Here is a 13,602-nt window from a genome sequence, read left to right on the forward strand (position 1 = left end):
TTTAGTTGGGGGCGGGGAAAGGGGAAACTTTTTTAGCCACTTTCCTCGGTGGAATGCGACTTATCTCCTAGTCGCATTTTCGCCCTCCCTCGCAGCCTAACAGCTTGGATTGGTGCGGCCTCTGCAGGAGTCGGGGCCCAGAGCTTCAGCAGCGGGCGCAGTACGGACTTTCCATCATGGAGCCGGGCGATCCCTTGCCGGGGTCGCTAGAAATTAGCGTTCCGATCGCTGGCCCGTGGTCTATAGCAACGTTCAGTCGCGGCATGGACTTTCCATCGCAGAGTCTGGGATCCCTTGCCGGGGATCGCCGGAGAAGAGCTCCGACCGCCAGCCTGCGGCCTATAACATCGTGAAGCCGTGATCTCCAGTATGAAGCGGTCGATTCGTGACCTCCAAGCCGCGGAGTGTCCGTCCGTCCCAACGTCGGCGCTTCGAGCATCCCGACGAGAGGGCCGGTACATGGGGTCGTCCGTAGCCGCAACTGTGGAGGGTTCATGGCCCCGACCACGGATGAACAAAGGAGGAGGATTGACTGAACGTTGTTGCCTTCCACCACAGTGGAGAATGTTGATTCCACTGTGGTGGATGTTCATGTTGTATTCTATTGTGTATTGTGCTCTTTTTGATTGTGTGGCTGCAAGGTAAATCAAATTCCACTGTACCTTAATTGATGTATGTGGCAATAAATGTGAACTTTAACAAGTATGCTCAGAATCTCTCGCAAATCTCTACCCCCCCCAAGCTGAAGGCTTGAAATCCAGATCTCAAAAGCATTTTATTTTGCATCTCCTGCCTTAGCAGAAAAATCAATACCAGAGACATAAACACTGCATTGACGCTTACTAATTCCTTCTTCAAAAGGCGCCTTGAAGCTATTGTTCAGGAACAAGAACCACAGGTGTTGCAGATTCATCACAACAACGATGATTTTCTAAAGGACAGTACTGCGGAGGAGGTGATGTCGGCCAGATGCTCTGATGGATGGAGTGACCCAGTTTCACCAGAACCTGCAAACGTATCTCCTCCACCCCCTTTACCCCCAAGTAAGATGTACTTGTTTGTTTAACAATGCACATTGGGTTTTTTTAAATCTCTGCATTCACAGACATGGACATTGCTGGCATGGCTAACATTTAGTGACCATTCCCAATTGCTCCTAAAATGAATGGCTGTTTAGGCTATTTCAGAGGGTAGTTAAGAGGCAAACACATTAGCCAGACCCACCAAGGGTTGTAGTCTCGATGTAAAACGTCATCCATTCCTTCTCTCCAGAGATGCTGTGTGTCCTGCTGAGTTATTCCAGCTTTTTATGTCTATCTTCAGTGTAAACCAGCATCTGCATTTTCTTCCTAAATTTGTAGTCTTATTGTAGCTTTCACAACAGCTAGCTTTACGATGCAGATTTAATTCCATAAATTCTAATTTGCGAGTTACCATGGCACCATTTGAATTTGTAACTCTAATGGCTTCATTAGATGCCATTGTGCTTTCTCCTGCAGAGTTGAAGGTAGAACCTTTGAGCAACAGCAAGGAACTGAGCCTGTCAGCCCATTGAACTTGTGCTACCATAATACTCCCAACAGCCTTTTGGAGAAGAGACTGTGGCATCATTGAGTCATAGAGCACCCAAAAAGGCCCTTTGGCCCACCTTGTCCATGCCAACCATTAGCGTACTGGGCTACAGCCATTTGGCCCATAGCCCTTTAAACCTATCCTATCCTATGTCAAGCCTCTGAATTAAATGATGCCTCTTTTTCTGGGCGCCTTCCACCAGGGATTTTATTTTTCTCTCCATCTCCATCCTGTCCACTTTAATCACCTTTAGCACCTCATTGCCAGCAGCAGCTCCTAAACCTCTATAGTGGACTCAAGCTTGGTCTGTGCAAACTGCCACCATCATTTCACCCTGTTGGTCCCTGAATTATTCTGGTAAATGTGTGCCACACATCTTCCAAGAGCAAGTCATGGTGCACAGATCTCAGCCCCACTAATCGCCCAGTTAAATCTGCGTTTCGCTAATCAGTAAATGTACTTCTCTTTCAGGTCTGCTTTCTGATACTGAAGGCTTGCTGGTCACAGCCTTTAATCAAGCACTGTCTCCCATTCCTCCATCACCTCAAGAAGCACCAGCAAAGTCACACAAAGTTCTTGACTTCAGGGTTAGACGCTTAAGGAGACCTCTACAGATAGAAGCCGAGCGATTGCAGGAGGCTGAGGAAGCTTCTGCTGTGTTTGGTGAAGACAGTGCCGCCACTGGTTCACTGGGAGTTCCTCCGCAAGACAAGCTGGTAGCTGGGCTGTACACACTCACCGCCCTGGAGAGCCTCCGACCAGTCTCTGGACCAGCAGCACTTGGACCTCGAGCTAGCAGGTACGACGATTCATGCTACTGCGCCTTCTGTTTCAGAATCCCACACCATCGCAAAGTAACAGGACGGGGGCAGGCAGTGCTTAGTTCTGCCAGCACTTAGCTGCGTGGAACCAGTGCCCCTGAGCACAGGGTGGGCTACGGTTTTCCTGCCCCATAAGCCTCAGCCCCGGGACCCTTGTGTTGTGAGGCTCCCCCTGAAGTCCAATGGCAAAGCACAGACTTCCTCAAGATTCCCAGCTCACAGGCTTGGATGTCTGCCCATTGATCTGAGGCCAGACCCAACAGATCCAGTGAATCAGCAGCCGGAGGGCAGGTTCCTCAATTTGGGATGTAGATATTCATAGTGTCATACAACATTGAAACCTGTCCATACCAATTGAGATGCCACGCCTAAGCTAGTCCCATTTTGCCAAATTTAAAAGTAACAAATTATTTTTGCAGGTGTGACTAAATATGTGTTTCAAATTTTTTAACAGTTAATTTAATTTTCATTTGCTGTTTTTATTTTTTAATACCTCCCAAGTCCTTTGTTCTCTGGAATTTGGAGAAGTGAGAGGACAGCTAATTGAGGAATTTGAAATTCTTACAGGGTAGGTAGAGCTTCCTTGAGCTGTGGAGTCCAGAACCACAGCTTGGCTTTAAAATAAAGGGTAGGACTGAGATAAGGGGCAATTCCTCATGGAGGAGGTGAATCAGACACCATCACTGTGTGTAAGCATCTGATGGGGCGGTGAGGGGTGAGCAACTAATGTAAGAAGCACTTTAAAATAAATAGTAACCAAGACAATAATGTCCCCAAGTCATTAGGGATGAGGGATGGATTCAACCGGTTTTCTCACTTCTCTCGGAGAAACTAATTATAGTGCTATTATTTTCATTAGCAGGTCACAGGTTGACAAGAGATCTCAAAAAGTTATTGACAGTCATCGGCCGATAATCCGATCGTCCACAAAAACCCCCGAGAGGCCTCTTGCCCGACACCCTGTCCGGCCCCTGACAGCCAAGGCTGCCTTACAGCGATTGCCAAACAGACCCTTCCTACTGCCCAGCAAACGAAGCAACACCTCAAGCTGACCCCACAGGTATAAGTACTTTAGAGAATAGCTCGTTTATAACTACACACATATATCCAGAGTGCACATTGTGGTGAATTTAAACTTTGTGATCCGGTAATAGAGAGTGAAACGCATGATGATTTCTCAGCACAGCCACCTTGCCTATCGTCTTACTGAACACCCTTCTCCTAGATTCTGAACCATCCTGGCCATAGCACTTCATGCCCCTGGCTTTGCCAATTGCCCATGGACTCATTCACTGGTCAAAGCTTGCTGCTATCTTCCTTCACCAACCATACACACTTTACCCGCTTCCAACTTTACATCCTGCACTCCCCGAGGTAACAGAACAATGACCCTCTCCCACACCCCACCCACCCCTCGCTCCACCCCATGATCCTCGAACACGGTCAGGCTGTAAGAAACATAGAAAACCGGTGCAAGAGTAGGCCATTCGGCCCTTTTAGCCAGCACCACTGAGTAAGCTCCTGGCCTTGAGCTCTCCATCACCACACAACCACTATAGCTGCCGATGGTCATTACATTACATTCAGAGTGAGGTGGGGACCCTGTTAGCCATCTCTTCTACCTTTCCCCATGTCAGCCAAGTGCTAAACCCTCATCTGTCTCGAATACTTCCAACTTCCTCCAGCTCACTCTCAACATCACAATCTGGGACCTTCCTGCAACGCTGATTTCACTCTAGCTTCCGACCTCTCAATTTTGCCCCCACCGTGTTAATTGCCAGTGTAAGTAGTCCTATCCCCTCATGACTAGTCCGTGGCCCTTCTCTACAACCCGCGTCTGGTGATTACCTCCACAGATTTGCCCCTTTACCTTAACTCTGTACCTCAACCCCGTGAGACCATCACTGGTCCCTGCCACCAGCTTGTCAGGCCCTTACCGCTACAATCTTCTGTGTTCTAAGCTGCGCTAGTTTCCGCCCCATGCCCATGCTATCATGAGTCAAGAGGATTGTGGTGACATTAAGACTGGAGACGGTGATGGTGTCAAGGATTTAGCACCAGGTCAAAGTGTGGGGACAGTAAAGTGATTAATATATCCGTCTTCACACTTCGACCTGGTGCTAAAACCTTAACACCATCGCCAAGTCCAGTCTTAAACTCACCACAGCCATCTTGACTAGCCTCCCTCCTGTTAATGAGTTTATTCAGAATCCTACTCATCACTTGCATCTGACTGATTTAAAATTCTCATGTTGAAAGTAATCTTTTGATGGCTTCCCCATCTGCTGCATTTCCTTCCCCTCCATTACATCCTTCTCGTGTGCCCACTCTGTCTCCCCACTCACTGATGACATGCCTTGAGCTATCTTAGCCCCACAGTGTGAGTCCGATTTACACTGGTTCCCCGTCCTCCTGCTTTAAGATGCTCCTCACACTTACCATTGGGTCAGCGCTCCTCACATCTCCTGTTTCAGCGTCCATGGTAATTTTGCTAACTCCTCTGTGTGTTGTGACCTTTCATGTTCAAAGCATGATGTAAATGCAAATTGCTGTGTTGCTAGGGTGCATTTGAGAACAGGAAAGGAGCACCACAGTCTGGGACAGACGCTCTCAAAATACTCTGCAAAATCATATGTTAACTTTGATAAATGAAATGTAAACTAACATACCTGGTTAAAGTTACACAATTAAAAATATATCCAATCCTTAAAAATTCCACAAAACTTGTATTTCCCTAAGGTGTCTGTAATTAATTGAATCCTCTTCTGAAATGTCACTGTCTGATTTAAATCATTTGTCTGATCTTGTTCCTGAGGCTAGAGGCAATGTAGAGATATATAGGTGCTATGTTCCGTCAATCACTGTGAACGTGAATATACACAGGAGGCTCGCCTCAATCTGTAGACTATGGTTACACTTGCAAGGTCTATGACCAATTTTCCCTATACCTTCTAAAGGAGAGTTCATATCCAAATTCTCCAATGGCACTAGGATGTAGATTAACCTGCTATGTATCTCCAGGTGACACAATTAATGGAAAAGGACTGCAGGAAAGTGTGAGGATTTTGCCCCAAAAACTAATCGCTCACACCTCAAAAAACCATTGACATCACCAATCGATTCCTCCACCATCGTTCACCCATGTGACCTAGTCCACACGGTCACGTACCTATAATCCAAAACACTTAAATCCATACCGTCTCCAACCCATCTCACCTGACGTCCCTATCCCTAGTTCTGTTGTGTGCGAGGGAGGAGGTCTAATGGGGATCTGAGGGGTAATTTTTTCACACAGAATGTAATTGGTATCTGGAACGAGCTACCAGAGGCAGTGGAGGCAGGAATAGTAACAACATTTAGAGTCATCTGGACGAGTACCAAAATAAGCAAGGCAGAGAGAGAGATAGAATGAGTGCAGGCAAGGGATATTAGTATAGAGAGACGTGATGGGCAACATAAACATGGTAAACCAAAGGGCCTGTTTCTGTGCTGTACAACTCAATGTCCAGCTCAAATGAGTCATCTGGATTCAACCTTATCAATTCCTTTAAAATATAAATAACTCAAATGACATCATAACCACTTAGTAATAAATGTCCATGTCCAAAGATGAACTGTTTCCGTATATACCACTTCTTCAGAATCATATTGCATTTACCGACACCTCAGATTAATGTACAGTCATTACTAAGTAAGAAGAATATTTGTAAGCTTTTGTGCTATCTTGCTTCCAGCAAACCAAATGACTCACCCCACAATATGAGAAATCACCTGCTCTGCAATCACAGTGGATTCGTGATTTAATTCTGTGCTCCTGAGCTGAACATAGTTACACGTTTTTGGCTTCTTTGTGGCACAAAACATACAGAAGTGAAGTTGATATTGGTACCGGTATTGTTTTTGGTATTGTTATTGGCATCGGCATTGGTATCGGTTTATTGTGAGTCAGTTGGCTGAGGTTTGAGGGGATTGCAGCTGCCCATTCACCAACACCCCTGGTCCTTGTTGATCGCCACTGACTTGAAGGCAATGAGCACGTTGACTTAAGAGCTCTCGTCCTCGTCTCTGATCCCTCAGTCACCTTGTCCAGCTTGTTCACGCTTCACAATTCTGCACAACTCCAATTCTAGTTATTTGATCACATTTTAATTATTCCACTATTGGTGTCCGAGCATTCAGCTGCTGCCGGGCCTCCCTCTGAAGCTGTCTCACTCACTCTCTCCCTCGCTCCTCTTGTTGTGCCTTGCCTGGCCTAAGTCTGTTGTCCTGATATCTCTGCCGCTACATGTCAGTTTATTGTCCTGCAATGTGCTCTGTGCAGATTCTCTGCACTAAAGAGGTTCTATCAATCAGCTTGTTGTTGTAGTGTGACCTCGGACTGCAATGCACTGGGCAATTAGCCATATTTTACTTGCTGCATCACTTCATGCCAATGTGAAGTGATATTACCTTTCATTGTACAGCAGTTGTGAAATTTGTGGCTTGTTTCTGCCGGTCTGAAATTGTCTAAAAGGTGAAAAGGAGCAAAACTGACAACCTTTCTCCTTAGTCATACTCATGGGGTCATAGAGCTGTACAGCAAGGAAACAGGCCCTTCGGCCCAGCTTGTCCATGCTGACTAGGCTATGAGCCCCTTGAATTTAGAGCTCTCGTCCTCTTCTCTAATCCCTCAGTCATCTTGTCCATCTGACATAATGGGCTAGTCCCGTTTGCCTATATTCTTTCCATTCCTATCCATATATCCGCCCAAATATCTTTTGAAAGTTGTAATTGTATTCACTAATTTAGCTTCCTGTGACAGCTTATTCCAGATACCGCCTACAGTCTTGAAAAGGTTGTTACTTAAGTCCCTCTCAACTCTCTCCCTCTCACCTTAAGCCTATGCTCTCTAGTTTTGGAATCTTCTACTCTGGGGGAAAAAGCACTGTTAGTATTCACTTTATCTATGGCCTCCATGATCTTGTACATCTCAAAAAGATAATCTGTCAGGCTTCAAAGAAAAAAGACCCAGTTATCCAACCTGTCCCAAGAAGTCAAGCCCACTATCCCAGGTAACACAGCTAATGCTTCAGCTGAACATGCTGTAATTAGTCTCATCCCTGGCTGTGGCAACGGGAAGGACGTGGGACCTGTATCATACATCAAGCAGAGCCCATCTCGTTTAATATCCATGTAGGTTAGAGCTCTTTATTAACTAACACTATTCAAACATATTACCCAACTTGCACAAGTCGCCAAACCCTTCTTGTTTCTCTTCCCCCAAGAGGATTTAGTAATGAACAGCATTCGAAATAGTGAAATTCATCTGCTATCCAGTTGATGCATAACTTGTATTGTACAATAATTAGCATGAAGTGCATTCAAAGTCAGGCTGGTATAAAATAACAATGAATACACCACCCCTGTTTTAGATACTGTGCCTTTCATAATGAATGAACAATGTTGAATTGTCCAAAATGGATCTCCTCCTCCATCTCAAGAGACAGGCACGTCAGCACACATTTACCAGCCCGGCCACACACACACTTATATATCCACATACAAGATTCCATGAAGCACGACACATTTACACATGTACGTCCACATGAACGTTAGTAAAGAGTGGGTGTATGAAGCATGTAGTGTCAGTACTGCCTGGTTATGTTGCAGCCTCTTCTAATGCTCGGCTCCACTTTGAAGTGAAAATTATGTAAATTCCAGATGCCCAGAAAGAGCGGTAATATTGTTGATGTGAGCCCAGCCATTCAAGTGCAAAGTGGGCCTCTCAAGAGTATGATCAAAAGAGAGAATGAAACATGACACGTCCAGCACCTTGTAGTTTGTGTGTGCCTCTCACAGCTCCCTGGTCAGTGGCTTTCACAGGGAGTGCTTGGACTGCGCATGTTGTCAGTGATCTCTGGCAGTGCATCAGTTCAACAACATGGATTTTTATATAAATCTATACTATGATTCCTCCAACAGGAGTGAATTTTGTGATGAGCTGCCGGTAGTTCTAAAGACTATAACTGGAAGTCTGCACTGGAGCAAGGAATGCCACAGACTGTAGAGAGCGCTGGCTCCAGTGTTTTCTCATGTTTTCCCCATGAGCTGGGGTAAATTCTGCCCACATCTTTGTGTCATTGATGTCAGGACGTCTCCTGTTGGGAAAGGACTGCTTTCATGAAATGACTACATGCTGTACTTGCACGGACAATGTAGCTTTCCACCCATAACCCTTCCACTGGCTTCACATTTCACACCTCTTCTCTCCTTAGCTTACAGCCTTTTGTCTTTTATTTTACCTCTTGCCGTTGTTTACCTATCACTTGCCAGACTTTATCCCCCCCCCCCCCCCCCCCCCCCCCCCTCCCACTACCTCTTTTCCAGCTGAATAAAAGTCCCATCCCGAAACATCACCTACCCATATCTTCCAGAAATGCTGGCTGGACCCTTGATTTACTCCAGCAATGAGCCCTCTTGCCTGCTTGCCGGGTATATTCTTGTAGTTGGGAAGAGGCAGTCTTCTCCTCGGTTCATTACTGTAGCCACCATTGCTCCTGAAGGTGGTCTCGGTAAGGAGTCTGGTCGATAAAAGGTGTTGGTATTGGTGATCACAAGAACAGCAGGTGCCAAGTATTCAGAGAAGGCTTTGGTGATGGAGCTGCTATTGATACTTCTGCAGTACATGCTGGGACTTAAGCTGTGTGCTGTGGAGGTACCTAACCAGCTTGTACCAGTCACTAGGGTCATACGGCACGGAAACAGGCCCTTCAGCCCAACTCATCCATGCGGACCATGCCCTAACTAAACTAGTCCCATTTGCCCAAGTTTGGTCCATATAAGTATAGAACCATTTGATTCTATCCTTTTCCTAACCATGTATCCAATGTATTTTAAATGTTGTTATTAAACCTGCTTCAATTACTTCCTCTGGCAGCTCGTTCCATATACTCACCACACTAACCAAGAAGTTGCCCATCAGGTTCCTATTAAATCTTATTTAGGGAAGTGTCCAGAATATTTGATTGGTGATATGTGAAAGCCTTTACATCAAGAGAAGTTTACTTAGCCTGAAGGGACCATAGTTCAAACAGCATCACCATGGAACCACCAGTTGTGTTTGTAGGGTGTCAGGGTACTATGGTGAATAGATGCTGCACATAGCGTGATGTACAGTATATAATTGTATTTGTGCGTGCTTCTTCTGAACTTCAAAGCAAACAACTTGATGTAGAATTGTATTATAACAATATTTATTTTGTATGTAAATTGTTGGATTGCCACGACTTAAAAAATGATTATTTTCATCACAAATAAAACAACAGACTTGAACAATTCTGTTCTGCATAGCACTGTTTCTAAATGTTTGGGTTTCAGCTATAGAAAAGTTTGTACTTTATCAGCTATTTCTACGTCTTACTATTACTTCCATGATTGAGGGAGGGGCAGTACTGAGGGAGCCGCATTGTGGTGGGGGGGAGGGGGGCAGTACTGAGAGAGTGCTGCACTTTGGGATGGGCGGTGAGGGAGTGACATGTAATTGTATCGATGTACCTCATGCTCCAAGATGTCAGTATACAGGTTTAAGTTTAATTGTTTCATGAAACCAACTCGTGATCAAGCTTTTGAAAACATCTGGGCATTGTGTCTGCGCTGAGTTTGGTGGATTTGGCAGGGTCTGGGAGAACTGTGTACCGCCTGCTTAACTCTTCATTGCCAGACTGACCTTCCATTCCATTGGGAATGCACTCCTGATGCATGGTCTCCCGTGAGTTCTTATCAACTCGAACAGTGTCTGAAACGGACCGCCATCAGGATAGTGGAGGTAGATTCAGTTCAGTTTAGTCACTCTGGACAGTCAAAGAGAACTGCACAGGCACTAGAATGAACACGTGCTTCAGGCTGTGAGACTAGTGGATGACTCCCACACGGATCTGGCATGGACTGTGGGACATATGGCCTCCTTCATTGCTGGACCCTTGCTCCTATATCAGGAGTACAGGTGCCATTGGCTCCTGCCATACCCTGGACTTCAAGCACCTCCAGTACTGAAAGTGAACCCATCGGCTGTCATGTTCAAAAGTTATAGCAGCGGAATTAAGCCGTTCGGCCCATCAAGTCTACTCCGCCATTCAATCATGGCTGATCTATCTTTCTCTCTCAACCTCATTCTCCTGCCTTCTTCCCATAACCTCTGACCCCCGTACTACTCAAGAATCTATTAATCTCTACCTTAGAAATATCCATTGACTTGGCCTCCACAGCCTTCTGTGAGTTGTACATGGTGTCTGACACAGAGTTACAGAGGTGTACCCACTCCCACTGAGAGAGTCACAGAGGTGTACACAGTGTCCACAGATTCACCACCCTTGACTGAAGAAATTCCTCCCCATCTCCTTTCTAAAAGCACAATCTTTTATTCTGAGGCTATGCCTCTGGTCGCTAGAATTTAGAAGATTGAGGGGGGATCTTATAGAAACTTACAAAATTCTTAAGGGGTTGGACAGGCTGGATGCAGGAAGATTATTCCCGATGTTGGGGAAGTCCAGAACAAGAGGTCACAGTTTAAGGATAACGGGGAAGTCTTTTAGGACTGAGATGAGAAAATCATTTTTTACACAGAGAGTGGTGAATCTGTGGAATTCTCTGCCACAGAAGGTAGTTGGGGCCAGTTCATTGGCTATATTTAAGAGGGAGTTAGATGTGGCCCTTGTGGCTAAATGGAGCAGGGGTTATGAAGAGAAGGCAGGTACAGGATACTGAGTTGAATGATCAGCCATGATCATATTGAATGGCGGTGCAGGCTCGAAGGGCCGAATGGCCTACTCCTGCACCTATTTTCTATGTTTCTAAGGTCCTAGATTCCCCAACAAGTGGAAACATCTCTCATAAACTCTCCCACCCAACAACCCCACAAACACACACTTCCCACATACTTTTCAGCTTTACTTACTTTCTACCCTAAACAAAACAAAATGCCACAGTTGGAATTCAAAACATCCATGCCTGACGTCTGATTCAGGGCTCGATTGATGTAATCTGTAAATACCATTGAGATTACTGCGACATCCTTAAAATTCTTTCCATATCCAAAGGCAATGCTTTGTGCTGAAGGATCAAGGGCTGGATAGTCTGAGCATTCCTGAGAACCCTGTTTGTTCTTGTGAAGGGAGCTTCACTGCACTAACTGGAGTATCCTGAACCACAGCCTGTAGTGTGGAACAGGGAAGACAAAAGTTAGAGGCACAAGAGACTGTAGATGCTGGAGCCAAAAGCAAAGTGCCGGAGGAACTCAGCGGGCCAGGCAGTATCTATGGAGGAAAATGGATAGGCAATGTTTCGGGTCAGGACACTTCTTCACAACTGTCTCCTGAGGCAGACAAAAATGCTGGAGAAACTCAGCGGGTGAGGCAGCATCTATGGAGCGAAGGAATAGATGACTTTCGGCCCGAAACGTCACCTATTCCTTCGCTCCATCGATGCTGCCTCACCCGCTGAATTTCTCCAGCATTTTTGTCTACCTTCGATTTTTCCAGCATCTGCAGTTCTTTCTTAAACATTTTGTCTCCTGAGGCAAGAGGTTGCAAATTCAAATCCACTTCCTGTCACTCGAGTTGGTAACTCAGGCTATATATTCCCATTATTCCTAGTCTGGATCTATGGTCCTTTATTGTCACATGTACCTACCTGTAGGTACAGTGAAATGCTTTGTTTTGCATATAACCCGGTAAAATCATGTCGCAGTCCTCACCTTGGCATGTCGCCACGTTCTGATGCCCCCACCCTCCGGCCAGCTACCTCTTCATTCTCGGAGGTGTTCATCACTCTCCGAAGACCTTCCTCGCTCTCCGACCGCATACTGTCAGATAGGCATTTGCTGAGCGGTGTACTGAGGGAGCGCTGCACTGGGCCACCACTGCAGAAGGCTGTGGAGACCAGGTCAATAGAGATTTTTAAGGCAGAGATGGATAGATTTTTGATTAGTACGGGTGTCAGTGGTTATGAGGAGAAGGGGGCAAAGAGGGAAAGCGATGATTGAATGGCGGGGTAGACTTGATGGGCCGAATGGCCCGATTCTGCTCCTATCACTTGTGAACATGAACTGTGAGAGGGGCAGTGAGGGAGCAGCACACTGTGGGAGGGACAGTACTGTGGCCTATCTTTACCATCACTAAGGCGAGGCCATATACTAACTGGGGGAACAGCACCTCATATTCAACTTGATCAGCCTACAACCCATCAGCATGAAGAGTGCATTTTCCAATTTCAGGTAACCTCCCCTCTCCATCCCCCACCTCCGGGTTCCTTTCTTACTCCAACCTGTCCACCCAGGGATCTCTCCATTTGTTCACATATTACCTCCATACTATCCCATTCCCACCACCTAGACATCACTCTCCCCCACCCCTGACTATCACCTCATCATCCCTCCCCCTTACCTGGTCCCACACATCACCTGCCAGCCTGTCGCACAACATCCCTCTGACTTTTGGTTGTCTTCCCTCTGCACTCCTTTTTCTACAACAAGGTCTCGACCCAGAACATCGCCTATCCATTCCTCCCCCGCAGATGCTGCCTGAACCGCTGAGTTCCTCCAGCACTTTGCTATTTACAACTGTTTGCCATGTTGTCTACTGCCAAAACCTGCTAACTGCTGCCACCTGCTGGCATGGGAAGTCCCGACAGGCAGATCACAGACCTGACCCCCCCCTCTCTGCACACAAACCACACCCCCAAGGGCTACTGCAGTGATCATTTTTATGTTGTAATGAAGAAGTCTTTATCTCCAGTGCCATCTGCATTTGAAGATTCCAGGCATTCTGTAGCATCACACGTGAAAACTGTAACGTCCAGGTTCAGGAACAGCTTTTTCCGGAAAGGCATCAGGCAATTAAACACTACAACCTCCACTACACTATTATTGTTGTTTTTATGAGTTTGTATGTGATATGTATGTGTATATACACACACACACATATAGACAGACATCTATCTGACACTATATACAGTATTTAGACACATACAGAAGTTATATATATCACACGCATACATATTAAACACACACACGCACATATATGTATATAAAACCTTTTTTCTCATTTATTATATTGTTTGCAGAGTACTAGTTTACATATTGTGTTGTACTGCTGCAAGTAAGAATGTCTTTGTTCTGAATGGGATATATGACAATCGAACACTCTTGACTTTTGACTCTTTTCACCTCCCATCA

At 45.8% G+C, this 13,602-nt stretch overlaps 1 protein-coding gene across 2 annotated transcripts in view; it reads left to right on the top strand.

Annotated features, from left to right (window-relative positions):
- lrrc56 (leucine rich repeat containing 56) overlaps positions 1-9,701 on the top strand; it is an 88,394-nt gene extending 78,693 nt beyond the window's left edge. For both annotated transcript variants that reach the window (XM_055649361.1, XM_055649360.1), the window contains exons 11-13: positions 862-1,043; positions 2,044-2,371; positions 3,253-9,701. In XM_055649361.1, coding sequence (XP_055505336.1) covers positions 862-1,043; positions 2,044-2,371; positions 3,253-3,445 — 703 coding nt within the window. In that variant the 3' untranslated portion in view covers positions 3,446-9,701. The remainder of the gene's footprint in view (positions 1-861; positions 1,044-2,043; positions 2,372-3,252) is intronic.
- Positions 9,702-13,602: the final 3,901 nt, after the last annotated feature.

The sequence above is a fragment of the Leucoraja erinacea genome, chromosome 18 (assembly GCF_028641065.1).
Source record: "Leucoraja erinacea ecotype New England chromosome 18, Leri_hhj_1, whole genome shotgun sequence".
Lineage (NCBI taxonomy): Eukaryota > Metazoa > Chordata > Chondrichthyes > Rajiformes > Rajidae > Leucoraja > Leucoraja erinaceus.